General features: G+C 37.6%; 1 protein-coding gene across 1 annotated transcript in view; it reads right to left on the bottom strand.

Annotated features, from left to right (window-relative positions):
- The window catches only part of lrp1b (LDL receptor related protein 1B), a 255,407-nt gene that overhangs the window by 34,095 nt on the left and 198,765 nt on the right, over positions 1-22,547 (bottom strand). Inside the window, exons 35-42 of the mRNA XM_031893508.1 lie at positions 18,919-19,038; positions 16,515-16,756; positions 13,697-13,920; positions 13,472-13,578; positions 8,305-8,421; positions 6,460-6,633; positions 4,419-4,544; positions 2,034-2,198 (exon numbers count right to left, since the gene is read on the bottom strand). Coding sequence (XP_031749368.1) covers positions 2,034-2,198; positions 4,419-4,544; positions 6,460-6,633; positions 8,305-8,421; positions 13,472-13,578; positions 13,697-13,920; positions 16,515-16,756; positions 18,919-19,038 — 1,275 coding nt within the window. The remainder of the gene's footprint in view (positions 1-2,033; positions 2,199-4,418; positions 4,545-6,459; positions 6,634-8,304; positions 8,422-13,471; positions 13,579-13,696; positions 13,921-16,514; positions 16,757-18,918; positions 19,039-22,547) is intronic.

The raw sequence follows: 22,547 nt of genomic DNA, 5'->3' as shown, positions 1-22,547 counted from the left end.
TCTCTCTCTCTCTATCTATCTATCTATCTATCCATCACCTTAGTGAATTATTAGTTCACAGTGGTGATAATGTTTTCTTTCCCCTTAATTTAGATTAAACAAAAGCTTTAAATGATCCCTGGAGTGAATGGATGTTAAGGGTAAGTAATATATTTCATTACTCTCAGATTCCTGTTTCCTAGTCTACTAGTTGCCTTGCCATTAGGCTACCCTACAGCAGTGGTCAAAATTCCCCCTATCACTGCCGCGCATGCTAGCATTAGCAGTGAAGAACACAGAACAGTGACAGATAGAACCCCACTTGAGAAATGATCAAGCAAGAAGTGTCTATTGAGTGAAGGGTCCAACTGCCAGCCCTATGTGAGTTTCTTATTTAGTATCTAAGCAGTGTTGACAAGCCATATCCATCTAGTGTTGCCAATTTTTACCTTGGCAAAAACTAAAAAAGTAGGTGGGTCAATGATATAGGAGGTGGAGCAGTGATGTATGGAGCTAAGGTCGTGACATGGAGAGATGCTTGTGACATGTGGGGCTGGGACATTGGAGGTGGGTGTTGGCCAGAATTTTTAGCATTTTGAAACCCAAACAGCCAAGAAAAACGAAACTGTTCAAAACTGGACAGATGGCAAGCCTACTGCAGTGGTCAAAATATTCTTTGTGCCATAAGCCTTAGACTGTAGCTATAGGTGGCCTTTTCCCTAAATAAAAAAAAAAAAAAGATAAACTTTACTGGTGAGCTGCATTCCTGCATGAGAACCTTACTGAGCTATATGAGTAAAGGCTTGTTTTGCTTGTGGTAGCATCACTCACCCTCAATCCCATGATAGAATAGGAGAAAACCATTGTATTAGGAATTGCAGAACATATTTAGAATTTGATCTTCTCCTTTTTTTTGAAGATGCTTTAACAAAACTGGCTGCCTGTCAGCTATACTTTGTTGAGTAGACTTGATTTTGAAGGACTTCTAGAATGTTGATACCCCCAGAAGACCACAACCCTACCTGAAAAGATACAGTCTATATATGTATACTTTATCCTATTTTTCAATTCTGTCATATAACATTGGGAAGGTTTGCAGCCAGTAAGGAAAACCTTGCCGCTGATTGTTCAGCCAAAGTCCCTAAATAAAAGAAATAAACTTGACTGGTGAGCTGCATATTCCTGCATGAGAACCTTACTGAGCTATATAAGAAAAGGCTTGTTTTGCTTGTGGTAGGATCACTCACCCTCAATCCCATGATAGAAAAGGAGAAAACCATTGTATAAGGAACTGCAGAACATATTTAGAATTTGATCTTCTCCATTTGTTTGAAGATGCTTTAACAAAACTGGCTGCCTGTCAGGTGTACATTGTTGAGTAGACTTGATTTTGAAGGACTTCTAGATACTAGAAATGATACCCCCAGAAGACCACAACCCTACCTGAAAAGATACAGTCTATATATGTATACTTTATCCTATTTTTCAATTCTGTCATATAACATCAGGAAGGTTTGCAGCCAGTAAGGAAAACCGTGCCACTGATTGTTCAGCCAAAGAGCACTGTGCAGACTTACGAGTCCCGCAAAGCATAAACCACACCAAAAAAGCATTAACAACTCGAGAACCCAATGCATTATTCATAATAGAAAATCGCTGCCTGTTTGTGATTCATGTGCCTGTCATCATTTGTCACTAGTGTCTTGCGCGGCATTGGAAAAAACACCCCACCACCTGTTATCTTACTCCTTCAAAGTAATTCCCCCCTTCCCCTGCATCTGGAGAAACGTTCACAGATTGCAAGATTATGCGCAGAGCTCCTCGTACATTGAAACTTCTATTTTTGTCTCCACTATTTTTGTCAACGGAACGGAGAAGCCGATTCCAGCAGCAAACGGCATGAACGGAGCATGAAGTCGGTTTCTTTATGTTTGCTCTATTTTCCCATTATCCCATATTGTGGGGGCAAAGGTGTAATTATTAATTTAGAATAACACATAAACAGAGTATAATAACGTTCACGCGACAAATCAAGTTTAATTATAGATATTTACCGAGTGCAGATGCTGTGCACGTCCCTCCGTTCAGGCAGTAATTATTACAGTGGTTGATTTCACATCTTTCCCCGGAAAAACTTGGCCAGCAGTGGCACCTCGGATCACCTTTTTCATTTATAATGCATCTCCCTCTATTCTCACAAGTCAGTTTACATAAGTCATCTGCATGGTAACAATATACAGATATTTGTATCACAGAGTGTTCCGAGGGATAACAGACCAAGGCAATTATTGTGTGCTATGCTGGTTATGTAAACACAATATTTTTTAATATCCGATTAGGAAGTAATATTAGGATAGCCATGCACAATGGAGAATACAATAATTGATCCTATGGCTGGGGTGTATACTTCACCAGTTATGTTGTGGATTTTATTATAAACAACCAGCAGCCATAAGCAGCTTTCAGCGAATGGGATAAGGAGCAGGGATGTATTTAGGTCAGGTACCACCCTAGGCACCTAAATGCACCCCTGTGTGGCGGAAGTGCCCTTACACGCACAACTGTGCTTGACATCACTCCACCAGAAGTGACATCACTCCACCAGAAGTGACATCACTCCACCGGAAGTGACATCACTCCACCACCTTCAGCACCTCACCCCCCTAGCTCTGCCACCAGATTTGCATAGGTATCATCTGGTGGCAGCTTTAATATTTTTTTTCCCGATTATATAGGCGCCCGAGAGCAGCCCCCCCTAGCTGCCACCCTAGGCACAGAACCTCAAGTGCCTATATATATAGACATGGTCCTAGGACTAGGACTACACTCTTTGGTTACACTAGGGTCTTCACACAATCAAAAAACATAAGCAGTAATGTACATATACTCTGGACTATACTTTGGAACAATATTTTTCATTACTGGCTCCTGAGGAAGCGTGCAGAGAGCACGTGAAACGCGTTGAGCTACTTTTATATCGTTGTTACACTGTAAGTAGCCTGCATTGAGCAGGATTTTATTCTTATATTAAACGTTATTACACTATATTTGCCTCCTCTTCCATTCTATATACATTGAGGATTTCGACCCCACTTCAATCAATGCCCGGTCGGGTTCGCCTACATGCTCCATTTTTATGTTGTCTGGGGAGCATTTATACTAGACACACTGAGTAGGTGTGAACATTATAATTGGCACATTGCAAAGCACTTGTGGTGTTTTGTTCACGTAATATCCATTTGATCTGCACTATATCATCTGGTGGCAGCTTTAATTTTTTTTCCGATTCTATAGACACCCGAGAGCAGCCCCCTAAAGCTGCCACCCTAGGCACAGACCCTCAAGTGCCTATATATAGACATGATCCTGAATAGGACTATTATCTTTGGTTAAACTAGGGTCTTCACACAATCAAAAACCATAAGGAGTAATTTACAAATACTCTGGACAGAAGTGGAGTAGAGTCCGGCCCTTATATACGGGCCTCAATGTAGCCTGCATTCATCACTGCCCCCTAACGTGGCAGTGTTTGAATTACATGTAGAGTGGTTGAGGGAATACCCCCTTTATGCCTTCCCCTCCCATTCCTCGTAGCTACAGAACTGACAAACGTGGGCAAAGCATGGGGGTAGCAACAGATCTCTGTTCCAAAATAGAGCACAGAGAGAGGCAGTTAAAAAACACTTGAATTTGAATTTTGACAAATGGGCCCCCCAAGTTTATATTAAATTATTACAGATGTTTCAACACTGATTTAGTGACTATATAAAGGTGTTTTTTTCATGATATCAATGGTTACCACCACTGCCATGACATCAAAGGCATCCATAAACCTATTCACACATCATTTTAAAGGTGGCCACACATGTTAAGATCTGCTCACTTGGCGAAGTTGCCAAGCAAGCGGATCTTCTCCCAATATCCCCACCTACGGGTGGGTGATATTGGGCGAATTTAGGCTAATTTGGTCCTTTGGCCCTGGGGCCGAACGATTGAATTAGAACTGCGGTAATGGGTGCAGTCGGTTTGGGGACCGCATCAACGAGCCAATGCGGTCCCCGATCCGACTAAATTTTTTAACCTGCTCGATCAATATCTGCCCGATTTCAGGCCAGATGTTGGTCGGGCAGCCCCATCGTTTGTGCCCCTACATGGGCCCATAAGCTGCCAAGTCGGTCTAAGGGACCTATATCGGCAGCTAGAATCGGCTAGAATGGCCACCTTTATTTGCCACTGGCATAATGCAACCTGAGGCTGGATGACCAGAAGTTTAGCACTTTTAATTATAGACAGTGGAGAGGCTAATGGAATAATAGCTGTATTTTTCATTATGGGTTACTGGCCAATATTTCCTTTATACTTCCATGTCCCACATTTTTTTTTGTCTACGCAATCATGTTTGATCCTATTCTACAGGTGGTTTCATTCATCAGACTGACCTGCAGAATTATGGTCCATACAGGTTCCATTTACTAGAATTTTCCCTTCTGAACAGGCACAGGAGGCTCCTGAAGGATTTAGCAAGCAGATGAAATCACATTTTATATCCAGACACGGATTAGGCACTGTTTAAAAAACAACAAAAAAAAAAAGGGTAACATATATTCACTTAGACCAAAATTCTTAGCAGAGTGGAAACATCTGAGAATGAGTAATTCGTTTATGTCAACTTGGAAATCGGCATAAATGAAACTTTTTTTTATGCTTATGTTGCAGTCCTATTTAGTAAGATTTGCTGGAATGCATAACAAAAGTAGAAGTTCTAAAAATGAGGACAATTAATGAGCTTAGGAACCACTATGTATAATGGAAATAATTGGTATACTGCAGCACTTTATCATCTTTCAGAAAATATACATTATCTACAGCAGTGATCCCCAACCAGTGGCTCAGGGGCAACATGTTGCTCCCCAACCCCTTGGATGTTGCTCTCAGTGCCCCCAAACCAGGGAGTTATTTTTGAATAACTCCCTGGTTGAATAAAAACAAGATTTCCTACCAAATAAAGCCCCTGTAAGCTGATAGTGTGCATAGAGGCTGCCTAATAGCCAATCACAGCCCTTATTTGGCTCCTCCATGAACTTTTATGGTGCTTGTGTTGCTCCCCAAGTCTTTTTACATTTGAATGTGGCTCATCAGTAAGAAAGGTTGGGGATCCTTGGCCTAGGGCAAGTCAACATTTCCATTTTCTGGTGCTACTGAAAAAAAAACCAAAACCAAAAACTAATACCCTTAGCCCTTATGTGTTTAACTTATGTTCGACCAATAAGATTTCCTACCAAATAAAGCCCCCTGATAGCTGTAATCAAAGCCCTTATTTGGCTCCTCCTTGAACTTTTATGGTGCTTGTGTTGCCCCCCAAGTCTTTTTACATTTGACTGTGGCTCTCAAGTAAGAAAGGTTGGGGACCACTGATATAGGGGCTACCAAATAGCCAATCACAGCCCTTATTTGGCACCTCCATGAACTTTTATGTTGCTCTCCAGGTCTTTTTACATTTGACTGTGGCTCACGAGTAAGAAAGGTTGAGCCCCCTGGTCTACAGTGTATAGAAAAAATATACAATGTATATTGTACTTAGGGATGCACCGAATCCACAATTCTAGGATCCGGCTAAACCTAGAATCCTTTGCGAAAGATTCACCCAAATACCAAAAAGAAACCAATAAGGAAGGGTTAAAGAGAACAATTTTCAACTTCCGAAAAAGGTCACATGATTTTAAAGATTCGGATTCAGTTTGGCCAAAGGAATGGATTCAGCCAAACCCAAATTCTGCTGAAAAAGGCAGAATCTTGGTCGAATCCCAAATTAAATCCTGTATTCAGTGCATCCCTACCAACAGGCTTAAAAAGAGAGATGAAAAAGTGTTTTGAGCATAAGCTAAGCATCAGAAGTAGTGATGAGCGAATCTGTCCCGTTTCGCTTCGCCGAAATATTAGCGAAACTTTCAAAAGATTTGTGAAATGGCGAAAATGTTGCACGCCAAAAAAAATTGTCGCCCGCGGCTATTATTTTGCCGTGCGGCTATTTTTGGACACACAACAATTTTTGGACAGCTGCCGAATTTTTCCACGGCAAATTTTTTCATCCGTTTCGTGAAACAATCCGCCAATGGCAAAACACGGAAATTCTCCGCGAATCCATGCCTGGTGAAACATTTCGCCCATCACTAATCAGAAGCAAATATTAAACTACTGTAATTAGTGATGAGCAAATGTTTTCAGCGGGCATAGATTCACAGTGAATTTCCGCATTTCGGCATTGGCAAATTGTTTCACGAAACTTTGGAGAAAATTTGCAGCCGAAAAAATTTGTTAAAAAAAAGGGGGGGCGTGGGACAGATTCGCTCATCACTAACCATAATAGTATTCAAACCAATTCCCATCGTCTTCAACATACTGTGTACATACTGTATAATGAATACAGAAGAAGTGTTACTAAAACAGAAAGAAAGAGGGGGGATCATAATGCATACTTACAGTTTGGTTGTTTGTAATGATGTGAAATTAACACGCTTTTCGTTTTCTCAACATTTAAGTTAAGGTATTCCATAACACCATTTCCAAACTTCTGTATCCTAAATGCGCCATTTTTCAGGCCTGCTCCATAAATATAATCCTCGAAGATATCAATTCTGTGAGGGTAAAGTAGGCCTTTCAAGTGTAAAATAAAAGAAATGAACAAATCAGTCCAGTGAATTAGAAAACATATAAGTACAGGTATGGGACCTATTATCCAGAATGCTCCAGACATGGGTTTTCCGGATAAGGGATCTTTCTGTAATTTGGATATCCATACCACAAGCCTGCTAAAAATGTATTTAAATAATGAATTAACCCAATAGGATTGTTTTGCCTCCAATAAGGATTAATTATATCTTAGTTGGGATCAAGTACAGGTACTGTTTTATTATTACAGAGAAAAGGGAATCATTTAACCATTAAATAAACCCAATAGGGCTGTTCTGCCCCAATAAGGATTAATTATATCTTAGTTGGGATCAAGTACAGGTACTGTTTTATTATTACAGAGAAAAGGGAATCATTTAACCATTAAATAAACCCAATAGGGCTGTTCTGCCCCAATAAGGGGTAATTATATCTTAGTTGGGATCAAGTACAGGTACTGTTTTATTATTACAGAGAAAAGGGAATCATTTAACCATTAAATAAACCCAATAGGGCTGTTCTGCCCCAATAAGGGGTAATTATATCTTAGTTGGGATCAAGTACAGGTACTGTTTTATTATTACAGAGAAAAGGGAATCATTTAACCATTAAATAAACCCAATAGGGCTGTTCTGCCCCCAATAAGGGGTAATTATATCTTAGTTGGGATCAAGTACAGGTACTGTTTTGTTATTACAGAGAAAATCATTTTTAAAAATTAGAATTATGTGCTTATGATGGAGTCTATGGGAGACAACTTTTCCGTAGTTTGGAACTTTCTGGATAATGCGTTTCCAGATAACAGATCCCATACCTGTAGTTTAAAATATTCTGAAAAGTTTGTATAAGAGACTTCTTTATCAAAATTTGTATTTGTGCAACTTTTTTTCTACTTCCATCAATCTCAGATTTAAAAAAAATGTGAATATTACCTTATTATAAAAAAATCTGAATAATTAATGTGTTTAAAATAGTAAAAAAGTAAATATTTAAAATTCATAATTTTTGTGTAATTTTTAATAGGTGGCAAAGCTCAAAATGTTTAAAAAAAAAACCTCAAAAGCTTGAATTGACTGAATAGTTGAAATTTTTTAGGACAGCTCCTGCTTAATTCTACATAAACTATTATCTTAATAACCCCCTGTTTGTATTAATCTATTCTACTGTACAGCGCTGGGTACATAAGTAGCACTTTATATATAAAGATATACATACATACATACATAAACGCTCAAGCTTTTAGATGCCAAAGTTTTACATTGGAATTGTTGACATTTTTTAAACGGATATAGAAAATTCACATTTAAAAAAAAAAAAAAAAAAAAATTATTACATTTTATGTTTTTTTAATACAAAAAAAAATCAAATTGTGGAAAAAATACAAACATTTTTAAATATCACCCTAAATATCTACCACATTTTACTCAAATATTACAGATATTTATGTAGGACAACAAGCTACATCTGCCAGCTGGCACTAGAGACACATTTAGACCCAGATTACTCTTCTAATTAGGTTACAGTTATCAGAATAAATAAAATATCAGAAATATCAGAAATAAAAAAAGTTGATTCAACATCAAATTTTTTGTGGTTTTCTGAGCAACACATGCATTTCCCAAGTTAAAAAACATTTGCTGACATTTTGCTACGTACCTTGTTTGCTACTCACAGCTATCATTAAATCTGAACCATCCATTTTCACAGTTCCAATGACCGACATCTCAAAATCCGCCCAATACAAGCGTTGGCTGTAGTGATCGACTACAAGGCCTACAAAGCAAAATAGAAAATGAAAAAAAAAAAAGACAATTATGTTATTTTTCAAATTCATCAAGAGTTGAGTTAAAAGAGACATATCATGTAAAAAATTATGAATGTACCAGTGCATTATACTCCTCTAAACATAGAAGGATTGAGCTTAAAAAAGTTGTGTTTCAGACTAATTTATTGAGAAATTCCACCAAAACCCCACTAGTCCCGCCCATCTGTTCCACTTCCTGCTGGCTGAATTCTCTGGATGTGCAGAGGGGCCGGTGGCACTCAGTACACTGCACTGTAGGATAGGAATCAATCAGCAGCTCGGCAGACCTGATAGGGAACTGAAGTGTTTGTTTCTATGACTGCAGAGCTGTGATTGGCTATCCCCCTCCTACTTTGCTTTTGGCAGGTACTGTTTGGACACGCCCATTCATTTGAAACATAGACAGGGACCTGAGAGGTTCTATAGGGAGCTCCAATAAAGGGACCATTTTTGCAGACTGTATTCAATTTTAGCCCAAAGTGAAACCAGCCCCATATATTATTCATAATTGCCTACAAAAGGAGGGGCTTTTTTCCATTTATCCAATATGTCTGCCTTTAATAATAGAATATCTTCCATTTTACTAGCACACCTTGAGAAATGTTGCATGACATTTTTCATGTGTTTCCTGTTTCTTGGGTAATTATTAATTCATACTTGACTTTTCTTGAACATGAAAACCCAAGAAAATTAGTTTTCCATTGTGTAAGGTTTCCATTAACTTTTTGCCAGTTGTAATTTATTATTTTATGCTTATTATTGTATCTTAGACCAGGGCTTGACAATGGGACAAATTGAAAAGACATCATTTCTGGCATGAAAAGTGGTGTAAAAGTGGAAGCAAGTTTTTTTTATACGCAAACCCTTTTTTACCCCCAAATTTCACATTTTGCTACATATATTGCTTAACATTACCACATAGGTTTGTTATTATATCTGTGTTAGTAAGGCCATGTTTAGTGTATTCTAACATCATTTTACTCAAATCTTTAAAAAAAGGTGTTTAAAATATATTACACAAAGGGGCTGATTTACTAAGACACGAATTCCGACCGAATTGGAAAAATTCCGATTGGAAAACGAACATTTTGCGACTTTTTCGTATTTTTTGCGATTTTTTCGGCGCCTTTACGACTTTTCAGAAATTATCGCGACTTTTTCGTTACCAATACGATTTGCGCGAAAAAACGCGAGTTTTTCGTAGCCATTCCTAAAGTTGCGCTTTTTTCGTAGCGTTAAAACTTGCGCGAAAAGCTGCGCTTTTTTCGTAGCATTAAAACTTAAAAGGCGCGACGTTTTGCGCAAGTTTTAACACTACGAAAAAATCGCAACTTTCGGAATGGCTACGAAAAACTCGCGTTTTTCCGCAAAAATCGTATTGGTAACGAAAAAGTCGCGATAATTTTCCGAAAAAATCGCAAAATACCGATCATTACGAAAAAAACGCAATCGGACGCATTCGGCCCGTTCGTGAGTAAGTAAATGGGCCCCAAAAAGTTCAAAAATTTGTATTGTTTTTTTCTGAAAAAAAGGTAAAAAAAAAATATGGGTGAAAAAAACAAAAAAAATTCCATGAAAAACTAAAACCTGGCAAGTTTCTATAGAAGTCATTAGGAATTGCCTCTAACAACTTTTTTTTAATTTCCTGGTTTATTAAAAAAAAATTCTCCACTTCTAAAATTAGGGGCACATTTACTAATCCACTAATCCGAATCACGAATGGGAAAAAATTGTATTGGAAACGAAAATTTCGGAAGATCGCAAATATCCCGAAAATGCTTACGAAAAAATCGTATTAGTCACGATATCGTATTGGCGATCTGAAAGTCACGAAATTTTCGTACCGAATAATTGTAAACAGCAGTAAAACCTTTCCAATTTTTTCGAAAAAGTCGTGCGCCGTACGAAAAAATCGTGCGGACGCCTGAAAAAATCTATGAAAATACGCTCCAGCGTTCATGCTTTTGTAAATGTGCCCCTTAGTCTCACCATGTTGAAAGCAGTGCAGCCTAACACCAAAGTTATGTAAATCTGCTAAAACCAGACCCACTGGCACAGTATAGTTAACAATAGCAATGAGCGCATTTTTCGTCAGGCATGGATTCACAGTGAATTTCCGAAACTCCAGCAAATATTCGCCATAAAAAAATTGACCCATGTCAAAAAAAATCACAGTTGCATCAAAATAGGTGTGGTCTTGTAAAAAAAAACTTGTGGGTGAACAAAAAAGTTGTGCAACAAACACTTTTTGCGGATTTTTCGTCATTTCGCTGATTTCCTGGTTGTTTTGTGAATTTTATGCCAAAGCAAAACGGGACAGATTTGGTCATCACTAGTTAACAAGGATTATAGTTCTATTAGGATAGGTTCAGAGTGTATCCATATATGGTAAGAAATAGTGATGAGCGAAATGTCCCGTTTCGCTTCACCATAAAATTCGCGAAACGGCAAGAAAATTCGCAAAATAGCAAAAAATTAATGAAACACATTTGTTGCATGATTTTTTTTGTCACCCGCATCCTTTTTTGGTCGCCCGCGGGATCGCCACCACCTTTTGCCACCTGTGCTTTTTTGACATGACCACGCCCTTTCTGATGCGACTGCATCCTTTTTTGACGTGACCGTGCCCAATTTGACGCATAAAGAAATTTTTATGCATTCCTCATTTTTCCGCGGCAAATTTTCATGGAAGTTTTGCAAAACAATGGCAAAATTCGGAGATTTGCTGCGAATCCATGCCTGGTGAAAAAATTCGCTCAATACTAGTAAGAAAGGATATAAGACATATTTTGCTTTCTTTAAATTTAAATACAAAATATAATATATGTAACGTTATTTTATTTTGCAGTTTTTTACTGAATGAAGACACAGCAAAGTTGATATCAGAGAATTTTATAAATCTTTTTTTCCAGTTAAATAATACTTTACACAGCTCATTTTTTGTGTAAAATGCATTGGAAAAAACATTACTTTTTTGGCCTTCAAAGCCAATCAGTTGTCACAATAGGAATCCAATAACCTTAACCATAGTCCATGAAAAAATATCATCATAGTCCTCTATATTGCACTTTATTCCAATTGTACCCACGGCAGGTGACCACTTTTCTGTCCAAGTTCCACTCACATCTTGAGTGACAACAGTGCAAATGGGTTCTACTTTCTACCATAAATACATGTTTGGATCTGTTATTCCCCTCACTGCTTCAGACCCTCTTATCAAGACAAACTAAACTCAACACTATCAGCAAACATGACCCAGTCATTTCAGACCATACAGCCATGTCTATATACACAGTAGGAAATCTCAGCTAAGGAAATACAGTATAGAGCCATTGTAGTTCTATTAAATAGCGATGAGTGAATCTTTGAAAAGATTTAGGAAACGGTGAAAAATCTACAAAACTGAAAAAATGCGCACGTCAATGAAAATGCCTCACGTCAAAAAAAATTACACTCGCAACAATTTTCATGACGCATCTTTTTTTTATGGGCACAAAATATTTTTTTGCCGCAGACGACAATTTTGTCTAAATCACCAAATTTTTACGTGCCGAATTTTGTTGGCTGTTTCCACCAATGGCAAAACGCGTAAATTCATGCCTGCTGAATAGTGATTGGCGAAATATTTTGCCAGGCAGGGATTCACCGCGAATTTCCACGTTTCGCCATTGGCGGATTGTTTCGTTACTTTTTCGTATTGAGCGCTCGTAATGGCGGGCGAAACTTTCAGACCTTGCATGATTTTGGAAGCCTCCCATAGGAAACGAAAAAGTCGCGACATTTTGTGAAACATTCGTAATGGCTACGAAAAAGTCGCAACACTTTCCCAAAAAATCGCAAAATACCGATCATTACGAAAAAAACGCATTCGGCCGCCTTCGGACCGTTCGTGGATTAGTAAATCAGCCCCAAAGTGTGGCATAAATAATGATATTCTTAGACATATTGTAGTGAATCTTACATGATATTTTTGTGTTTGCTTTTCTATTTGCCTTTTATTCTGCCTCTGTTCTGAAATTCTAAAAATGCTGTCTGGTTGCTAAGGGAAATGTCACCCAAAAACCAGAAATCACATTTTCTGACCATAGATTTTTATTAATATTTTTCATTACTTTCTAATAAGGCCCTCCATCATTGTATCTTGAGTATTGGCTTTTCAAATCTACATTACAGAACACGTTGACAGTAAAATACCCCAAGAAGGAGCTTATGGTTTGAAACTAGTGATAAGCGATTTTTTTCGGCAGGCATGGATTCGCAGCGAATTTCCACATTTCACAATTGGCAAATTGTTTTGCGAAACTTCTTTTTTGTCGTGCGTCAAATTGGGCAAGCTCGTGTCAAAAATTCGGGCGTGGTCGCAGCAAAAAGGGTCTGGAGAAAAAAAAAGATACTAAAAAAATCGTGCAACAAATGTGTTTCACGAATTTTCTTGCCGTTTCGCAAATTTTATGGCGAAGCGAAACGGGACAGATTTGCTTATCACTATTTAAAAATGTTGTTGATTGTTGCAAATTTTGACACCTCTTATTATGCCATAACCAGTGATGAGCGAATCTGTCCAATTTTGCTTCGCCAAAAATTTGCAAAATATCCGCAAATTGCGTTTGCAACACAACTTTTTTGTCGTTCACATCTCTTTTTGCCATGACTGCACTTATTTTGCCGTGACCACACCCAGAAGTTTCTCGCAACAATTCACCAATGGCGAAATGCGGAAATTCACTGTGAATCCATGTCTGGTGACAAAAATGTGCTCATCACTAGCCACAACTTTATGAGAATTTTTCATAATTGCTTAGATTGTGGCATTTGGGTATAATAAAATAAAAAATGTGCCTATAAATGTATCGTATTTGCCTTCTGATTTTACATTGAAGCTCATAGCACAGCCATCATATATCACATAAAATTCTGCAACCGCAAAATAATACATATAAAATGTTTTCATTTTGGTGGGTCTTACTGGCCCTTTAATATAACCAAATATACTTCAGTTTATTAAATGTCCAACAATACCTGTTGGTCTTTGCAAATTTTTCTGCACGATTATCCTCCTTAGAGTCCCATCCATTGCTGCCTCTTCTATGTGTGACCGGTCCCCAATGACTGTCCAGTACATCATTCTGAAGGATATTGCATTGCAATGATACAGAATGTATAGGAGAAAAGCAGAATGAATTATAAAATAAAACAATGATTTCATAAGATTAGTTGATAATATACACAGAAATTCCCACCTACCCTTTTTTGGGATTGACGGCAATCGCGTAAGGTTCTCCAGCAATATGTGTTAAGAGTCGCGTGCAATTAGGACCATGTATTTGCCCTACATTAATGGAGTATCTTAGACTGGTCCAGTGAGACGTGTAATAACTGAACCAATGCATGCGTGAATGGTCTGTCCAGTAGATATTCCCTGCAATCCAATCAACCGCAATATCTCTTGGTCTTTTGAATTCTGGGCACTACAAAAAAAAAAATTAATAATACTTTTAATGCAGAATTAGTTAATAACACACTGACGGCAACACACACAACTAGTAAACATAATTCAGTCTGTGTCAACATAAATAGAAACATTAGAGATGGGTCAAATGCTCCTTCTATATGATTCATGTCCATTTTAGTAGCAGTGTCGGACTAAGATGGTAGGGGCCCACCAGAAAACCCCGGACAATGGGCCCACTCTCAAAACTATAATTCCTCCTCTCTTCCTTCAAACTCTTTATTATCCTAACCTCTTATCTCTACATACTATACTCAATTCTTCCATCATTCAAACTTTCATTTTCCCATACAGAAATAGGGAATGACCATGAAATAGGCTAAATAGATAGAAGTAAGAGGGCCCACAGACACCTGGGCCCACCGGGAGTTTTCCTGGTATCCTGGTAGGCCAGTCCGACACTGTTTAGTAGCCAGAAAGCATGAAACGATATGAAATTAGATTCTAAAGGTGTCTATACATGCCCAAATTTTGGTAAGGCAATTTGGCTAGTTGCAACCATGCTGCCCGACTGTCTGAGCATCTTAAAGGGCCAGATCAAAGTCAATGCAGCAAATGTAAAAGTATGAGGAGCAACAGGCCCTTCTAACTTCCTTTAATATCTGCTTGTTTAGACCATTGAGCTAAATGAACAGAAAACAGCTATTTGGTCATCTGAGTGGATGGCAAGACCACACAATATTCAACTGGTTAAGGATAGCCTTCATACCATATGGCCACTCTTCATGCACAGTGTTGGACTGACCCACAGGGATACAAGTATAGGACCTGTTATCCAGAATGCTCGGGACCAAGGGAATTCCGTATAAGGGGCCTTTCTGTAATTTGGATCACCATACCTTAAGTCTACTAAAAAAATAAATAAAACATTAATTAAACCCAACAGGATTGTTTTGCATCCAATAAGGATTATTTATATCTTAGTTGGGATCAAGTGCAGGTACTGTTTTATTATTACAGAGAAAATGGAATAATTTAACCATTAAATAAACCCAATAGGGCTGTTCTGCCCCCAATAAGGGGTAATTATATCTTAGTTGGGATCAAGTACAGGTACTGTTTTATTATTACAGAGAGAAGGGAATCATTTAACCATTAAATAAACCCAATAGGGCTGTTCTGCCCCCAATAAGGGGTAATTATATCTTAGTTGGGATCAAGTACAGGTACTGTTTTATTATTACAGAGAAAAGGGAATCATTTAACCATTAAATAAACCCAATAGGGCTGTTCTGCCCCCAATAAGGGGTAATTATATCTTAGTTGGGATCAAGTACAGGTACTGTTTTATTATTACAGAGAAAAGGGAATCATTTAACCATTAAATAAACCCAATAGGGCTGTTCTGTCCCCAATAAGGGGTAATTATATCTTAGTTGGGATCAAGTACAGGTACTGTTTTATTATTACAGAGAAAAGGGAATCATTTAACCATGAAATAAACCCAATAGGGCTGTTCTGCCCCCAATAAGGGGTAATTATATCTTAGTTGGGATCAAGTACAGATACTGTTTTATTATTACAGAGAAAAGGGAATCATTTAACCATTAAATAAACCCAATAGGGCTGTTCTGCCCCCAATAAGGGGTAATTATATCTTAGTTGGGATCAAGTACAGGTACTGTTTTATTATTACAGAGTAAAGGGAATCATTTAATCATTAAATAAACCCAATAGGACTGTTCTGCCCCCAATAAGGGGTAATTATATCTTAGTTGGGATCAAGTACAGGTACTGTTTTATTATTACAGAGAAAAGGGAATCATTTAACCATTAAATAAACCCAATAGGGCTGTTCTGCCCCCAATAAGGGGTAATTATATCTTAGTTGGGATCAAGTACAGGTACTGTTTTATTATTACAGAGAAAAGGGAATCATTTAATCATTAAATAAACCCAATAGGGCTGTTCTGCCCCCAAAAGGGGTAATTATATCTTAGTTGGGATCAAGTACAGGTACTGTTTTATTACTACAGAGAAAGAGGAAATCAGTTTTAAAATTCTGTATTATTTGATTAAAATGGAGTCTATGGGAGACAGGCTTTTCGTAATTCAAAGCTTTCTGGATAATGGGTTTCCGGATGAGGGATCCCATACCTTTACCAGGAAAACTCCCGGTGGGTTCAGGTATCAGTGGGCCCTCCTGCTTCTAACCATTTGGCTTAATTTATGGACATTTCCTACTTCTCTATGGGATTGACTAAATATAAAGAATAATAGATTATAGTACATAAAGACTAAAAACTAGGAAAATATAGAGGTTGAGTGATAAATGGATGAAAAATAGTTTGAAGCACGGAACCACCATCTAAGGTTTTCTGGTGGGCCCTTGGCATCCCAGTCCGACACTGTTCATGCACTTGTCAAAACACATTGCTCCACCCCTTATAATACCCTGTGTTTAGTCTGTAGTCTGCAAGTATTATCTTCTTTAATTTTACGGTTATTTGTTGATATTTTTACAAAGGTATTCACATATCTTTTGCCTCTTTGTTGATAAACCATTATTGACATTGTCTGTTCTCTATACACAAATGATCATTTTAGACTCACAATCAAACCGCTTTTGGTTTCTTTTCCTCCTCTCCCATGAAACGTATTGAAGAAAATACCCCCTGGGTTGAACTGTGTGCTCCAGATAATCATATTCCCTTGTAGATACATATCCATCCCTGTTATCCTGGAATTGTAGGCGATGCGAGATATCTGCTGATGTTTTGCATTGTGACGGAAAGGATATGTGAAAGAAAGGACCTCAGTATCATTGGCAACGTACAGAACTTGGTCCTCTGTGTCTGAAATGATAAAAAGATGCTTATTTTTTTACTTAATAAAAGTGTTATATAAACATGTTTTTGCTTTTGACAATGATTATTTGGATTTAGTGCAACTTTGGACCAAAGTTCCGAGTTCTGTTTTGGATTTTGACACCTAAGCTAACATTATTAATCATAATCCCAGGTCATGACCAGGAATGTTGAAGCTAAAACCATAGGACTGTTGTTGAATTATGGCTATTTGGGAATGGTTCATCAGGGCCAGCTTCATTCAACTGGGGCAATTATCAGAATAGAAAATTCCATATTTTAAAAGCATATTTTAGCCAAAAAACAACATTGGGAGGATATGAAGCACTTGGACAAACTTACAGTAGAATCCACTCAACATATGAGTAACACTTGTGCATGATGATGCATTTAGTATGAGTATGTATATGAGTAAGTTCATGTGAAATACAAGAAAACATTAATAAAATAATAATTAAAACAAAGTAATTTCATTGGGATTCAAGCTTCCATTGGGCCCTAGTGCAATATCGATAAAAGTCTGTCTCATTGCAACACAGTTGCATCTCTATGTGAGGTTGCAGACTGCAGTCTGACCAATTGCCTTTATCTAGAACTGGTTGACAGTTACAATTGTATCTGCCTGATATAATGTCACTTTCATTTCTGACACTTTTGTTTGTCTCTCTATGCAAGAAATGTCTAAAACAAAGGGGACTCAATAGGGACAAATAAAATGTGTGATGACTGCAACTATTACCAAGCCGGACATAGTAATGTACCAAAGGTGGTGCAGCCAGCATAGAGCTAATGTCTCTGCACCCCACTAGCACACAAGTGTTGAGTCCCCACTAATGTCAGCGCCTTGGTCTGATTGTAAGTCTATTTTGTCTGTTTGAAGGTTTTAAATCATCCACGCCACAATATATGGTGCCTAATAGTGGTGAGTCTAAAGCAACTGGACCTGCCAGGCAGTAAAATCAGTGTTGGCCTGAGCTCTCCGATGCTGTGCACGTGAATAATTTCTAGACAATCACTAAGGGCGAGCACACCAGGAAAAAGTAAATGACCCATAAAGTCTACTCTAGCTAGCCCTTGTGTGCATATTGTTGGATCTGATCTTCAAGTAATTAATTTATGTCCATTTTGTCTGTTTTTATCCTGTGCCTGAACTCTGCTACTCTGCTTATCCTCTGGTTACCCTGCTATCTAGTTCCATTAAAAGACTTCACTTGTTCTGCCTGTTACCCCTGTTCCTGCTTCCTATATAGTACTTTCTACTCAGTTATGATGACCTACCAGTCCTAAGAGCTGGCCAGTAGTGATGAGCGAATCTGTCCCTTTTTGCATCTCCAAAAGATTCGCGAAACGGTGAAAATGTTGCGTGTCCAAAAAAAAAAAATTGTCGCCCGCGACTATTCTTTTGTTGCCCACGGCTAATTATTTTGTTGTCCGTGGCTATTCTTTTGTCTCCACGGCTATTCTTTTGTCGCCACGGCTATTCTTTTTTTCACAAGGCTATTCTTTTGTCACGCGACTATTCTTTTGACGCCCGCAACTATTCTTTTGTCGCGCAGCTATTCTTTTGTCACTCGCGACTATTCTTTTGTCGCCCGCAGCAGTTCTTTTGTCGCCCGCGGCTAATTCTTTTGTCTCCCGTGGCTATTCTTTTGTCGCCCACGGCTATTCTTTTTTTCACAAGGCTATTCTTTTGTCGCCCACGGCTATTCTTTTGTCGCCCTTGGCTATTCTTTTGTCACCCGTGGCTATTTTTTTGTCGTGAGACTTTTTTTTTATGCCCGCGACTATTCTTTTGTCACGCAGCTATTCTTTTGTCACTCGCGGCTATTCTTTTGTTGCGCGACTATTCTTTTGATGCCCGCGACAATTTTTGGACGCTCCATGAATCCATGCCTTGCGAAACATTTCGGCCATCACTACTGGCCAGTATAATTGAATGTTGGTACATACATAATGAGTCAAGATATGTGTCAATGGGATAAAAAATTAATAAAAGAGAGACCTTAAGTAAACTTTTTAGCTTTTTTTTTTTTAATATTTAGTTTCTACTCCGTGTTAAGTTTTTGCTCATTATGTGTAAAATGTGGGAAATAAAGCTAATTCCATGAGGTGTATAAATTCTTCTTATCAGGGATAAAGCATCTATTCACCTTGTGCTATACAACTGTGATTTCTTTCCAGGAAATTTCTGTCGCACAAACATCTATAGGATCCTTTCAAGTTTGTACAGTGATGGGAACAGCTACCCAGGAGTAAGCACTCATTGATGTCTGCAACAAAAGGAATACAAACACCACACTTTACTGTGTGTTTTCAAGGATTATATTATTATTCAAATATGTACATTGCCAGTCAATAAGTATCATGCAAAGCCCTTCAATTATTTTGAAATGTTTTTTTTATCATGGAAGTTTAAGGTGGATAGTTTTGAGCAATCAAATATGTTGAACATTGCCTGACATGTTTTAACACAACAACATGCGGTGTAATTAACAAACATTATACATAAGCAGAAACAGAAAACCCCCTTCATTTATAGAAAGGGTAATACAGGTATAGGATCTGTTATACAGAATGCTTGGGACCAAGGGTATTCCGGATAAGGGGTCTTTCCTTAATTCGGTTCTCCATACCTTAAGTGTACTAAAAAATCAATAAAACATTAATTAAACCCAATAGGATTGTTTTGCATCCAACAATGATTATTTATATCTTAGTTGGGATCAAGTACAGGTACTGTTTTATTATTACAGAGAAAAGGGAATCATTTAACCATTAAATAAACCCAATAGGACTGTTCTGCCCCCAATAAGGGGTAATTATATCTTAGTTGGGATCATGTACAGGTACTGTTTTATTATTACAGAGAAAAGGGAATCATTTAACCATGAAATAAACCCAATAGGGCTGTTCTGCCCCAATAAGGGGTAATTATATCTTAGTTGGGATCAAGTACAGCTACTGTTTTATTATTACAGAGAAAAGGGAATCATTTAACCATTAAATAAACCCAATAGGGCTGTTCTGCCCCCAATAAGGGGTAATTATATCTTAGTTGGGATCAAGTACAGGTACTGTTTTATTATTACAGAGAAAAGGGAATCATTTAACCATTAAATAAACCCAATAGGGCTGTTCTGCCCCCAATAAGGGGTAATTATATCTTAGTTGGGATCAAGTACAGGTACTGTTTTATTATTACAGAGAAAAGGGAATCATTTAACCATTAAATAAACCCAATAGGGACTGTTCTGCCCCCAATAAGGGGTAATTATATCTTAGTTGGGATCAAGTACAGGTACTGTTTTATTATTACAGAGAAAAGGGAATCATTTAACCATTAAATAAACCCAATAGGGCTGTTCTGCCCCCAATAAGGGGTAATTATATCTTAGTTGGGATCAAGTACAGCTACTGTTTTATTATTACAGAGAAAAGGGAATCATTTAACCATTAAATAAACCCAATAGGGCTGTTCTGCCCCCAATAAGGGGTAATTATATCTTAGTTGGGATCAAGTACAGGTACTGTTTTATTATTACAGAGAAAAGGGAATCATTTAACCATTAAATAAACCCAATAGGGCTGTTCTGCCCCAATAAGGGGTAATTATATCTTAGTTGGGATCAAGTACAGGTACTGTTTTATTATTACAGAGAAAAGGGAATCATTTAACCATTAAATAAACCCAATAGGGCTGTTCTGCCCCCAATAAGGGGTAATTATATCTTAGTTGGGATCAAGTACAGGTACTGTTTTATTATTACAGAGAAAAGGGAATCATTTAACCATTAAATAAACCCAATAGGGCTGTTCTGCCCCCAATAAGGGGTAATTATAATCTTAGTTGGGATCAAGTACAGGTACTGTTTATTATTACAGAGAAAAGGGAATCATTTAACCATGAAATAAACCCAATAGGGCTGTTCTGCCCCAATAAGGGTAATTATATCTTAGTTGTGATCAAGTACAGGTACTGTTTTATTATTACAGAGAAAAGGGAATCATTTAACCATTAAATAAACCCAATAGGGCTGTTCTGCCCCAATAAGGGGTAATTATATCTTAGTTGTGATCAAGTACAGGTACTGTTTTATTATTACAGAGAAAAGGGAATCATTTAACCATTAAATAAACCCAATAGGACTGTTCTGCCCCCAATAAGGGGTAATTATATCTTAGTTGGGATCAAGTACAGGTACTGTTTTATTATTACAGAGAAAAGGGAATCATTTAACCATGAAATAAACCCAATAGGGCTGTTCTGCCCCAATAAGGGGTAATTATATCTTAGTTGTGATCAAGTACAGGTACTGTTTTATTATTACAGAGAAAAGGGAATCATTTAACCATTAAATAAACCCAATAGGGCTGTTCTGCCCCCAATAAGGGGTAATTATATCTTAGTTGGGATCAAATACAGGTACTGTTTTATTATTACAGAGAAAAGGGAATCATTTAACCATGAAATAAACCCAATAGGGCTGTTCTGCCCCAATAAGGGGTAATTATATCTTAGTTGGGATCAAGTACAGGTACTGTTTTAATACTACAGAGAAAATTTTTTAAAATTCTGAATTATTTGATTCAAATGGAGTCTATGGGAGACAGACTCCGTAATTCAGAGCATTCTGAATAACTGGTTTCCTGATAACGGATCCCATACTTGTATATGCATTTATCGCTAAATTCTATTTCATTTAAACATCTCTTCCCCTCATCCATCCATTAGTTCACCTCTATAAATAAACATGAAATGTCAAGATTCTTGACAAAAAGTGAGAATGAAAAGGATACCCTTAAAAATGAGTCACTAAAGATTTTATTTCAATAGAAATTTACTCCTTGAATAAAGCATGCATATTGAGGCACTTCAGCTGATTAGAAATTGATTTATTATCATCAGATGCTCGTCAGATGAGACCTGATTTTGTAGGTTTCATATTGCAGATATTAAGCAAATATGTTCTAGCATTGTTGCTTTTGTCCTATATACACTGAATACAGCAACTTGCTTGTTTGGTAGAAGGAAGGAGAGGGAACATGTGCTTAGTCTCTTTCTGGACTCCAAGTGAACTGAAGTGGAGGTAGGCCAGGTCATATTTAGACAAATGGATGCCTTAGCAATGGAATAGGACAGAAGTCAATCGATTTCCCTTCAAACCAAGGCTGCTGAGCAATAGAGCATTGTTACATTGTCCCTATCTCTCTCTCAGCTAAGATCTAAGAAGTGTCTGGAAGAAATATGTTGTAGATGAACTGTAACCTAGTTGCTATGACTGTATAAAATAAAGTGCACCAGTAAAGGTATAGGACCCATAATCCAGAATGCTCGGCACCAAGGGTATTTCGGATAAGGGGTATTTCCATAATTTGGATCTCCAGACCTTAAGTCTACTAAAAAATCAATAAAACATTAATTAAACTCAATAGGATTGTTTTGCATCCAATAAGGGGTAATTATATCTTAGTTGGGATCAAGTACAGGTAATGTTTTATTATTACAGAGAAAAGGGAATCATTTAACCATGAAATAAACCCAATAGGGCTGTTCTGCCCCAATAAGGGGTAATTATATCTTAGTTGGGATCAAGTACAGGTACTGTTTTATTATTACAGAGAAAAGGGGATCATTTAACCATTAAATAAACCCAATAGGGCTGTTCTGCCCCCAATAAGGGGTAATTATATCTTAGTTGGGATCAAGTACAGGTACTGTTTTATTATTACAGAGAAAAGGGAATCATTTAACCATGAAATAAACCCAATAGGGCTGTTC

Source organism: Xenopus tropicalis, chromosome 9 (assembly GCF_000004195.4).
Source record: "Xenopus tropicalis strain Nigerian chromosome 9, UCB_Xtro_10.0, whole genome shotgun sequence".
Lineage (NCBI taxonomy): Eukaryota > Metazoa > Chordata > Amphibia > Anura > Pipidae > Xenopus > Xenopus tropicalis.
Note: the sequence above shows the minus strand (reverse complement) of the source record. Positions and strands in the feature narration are given on the sequence as shown.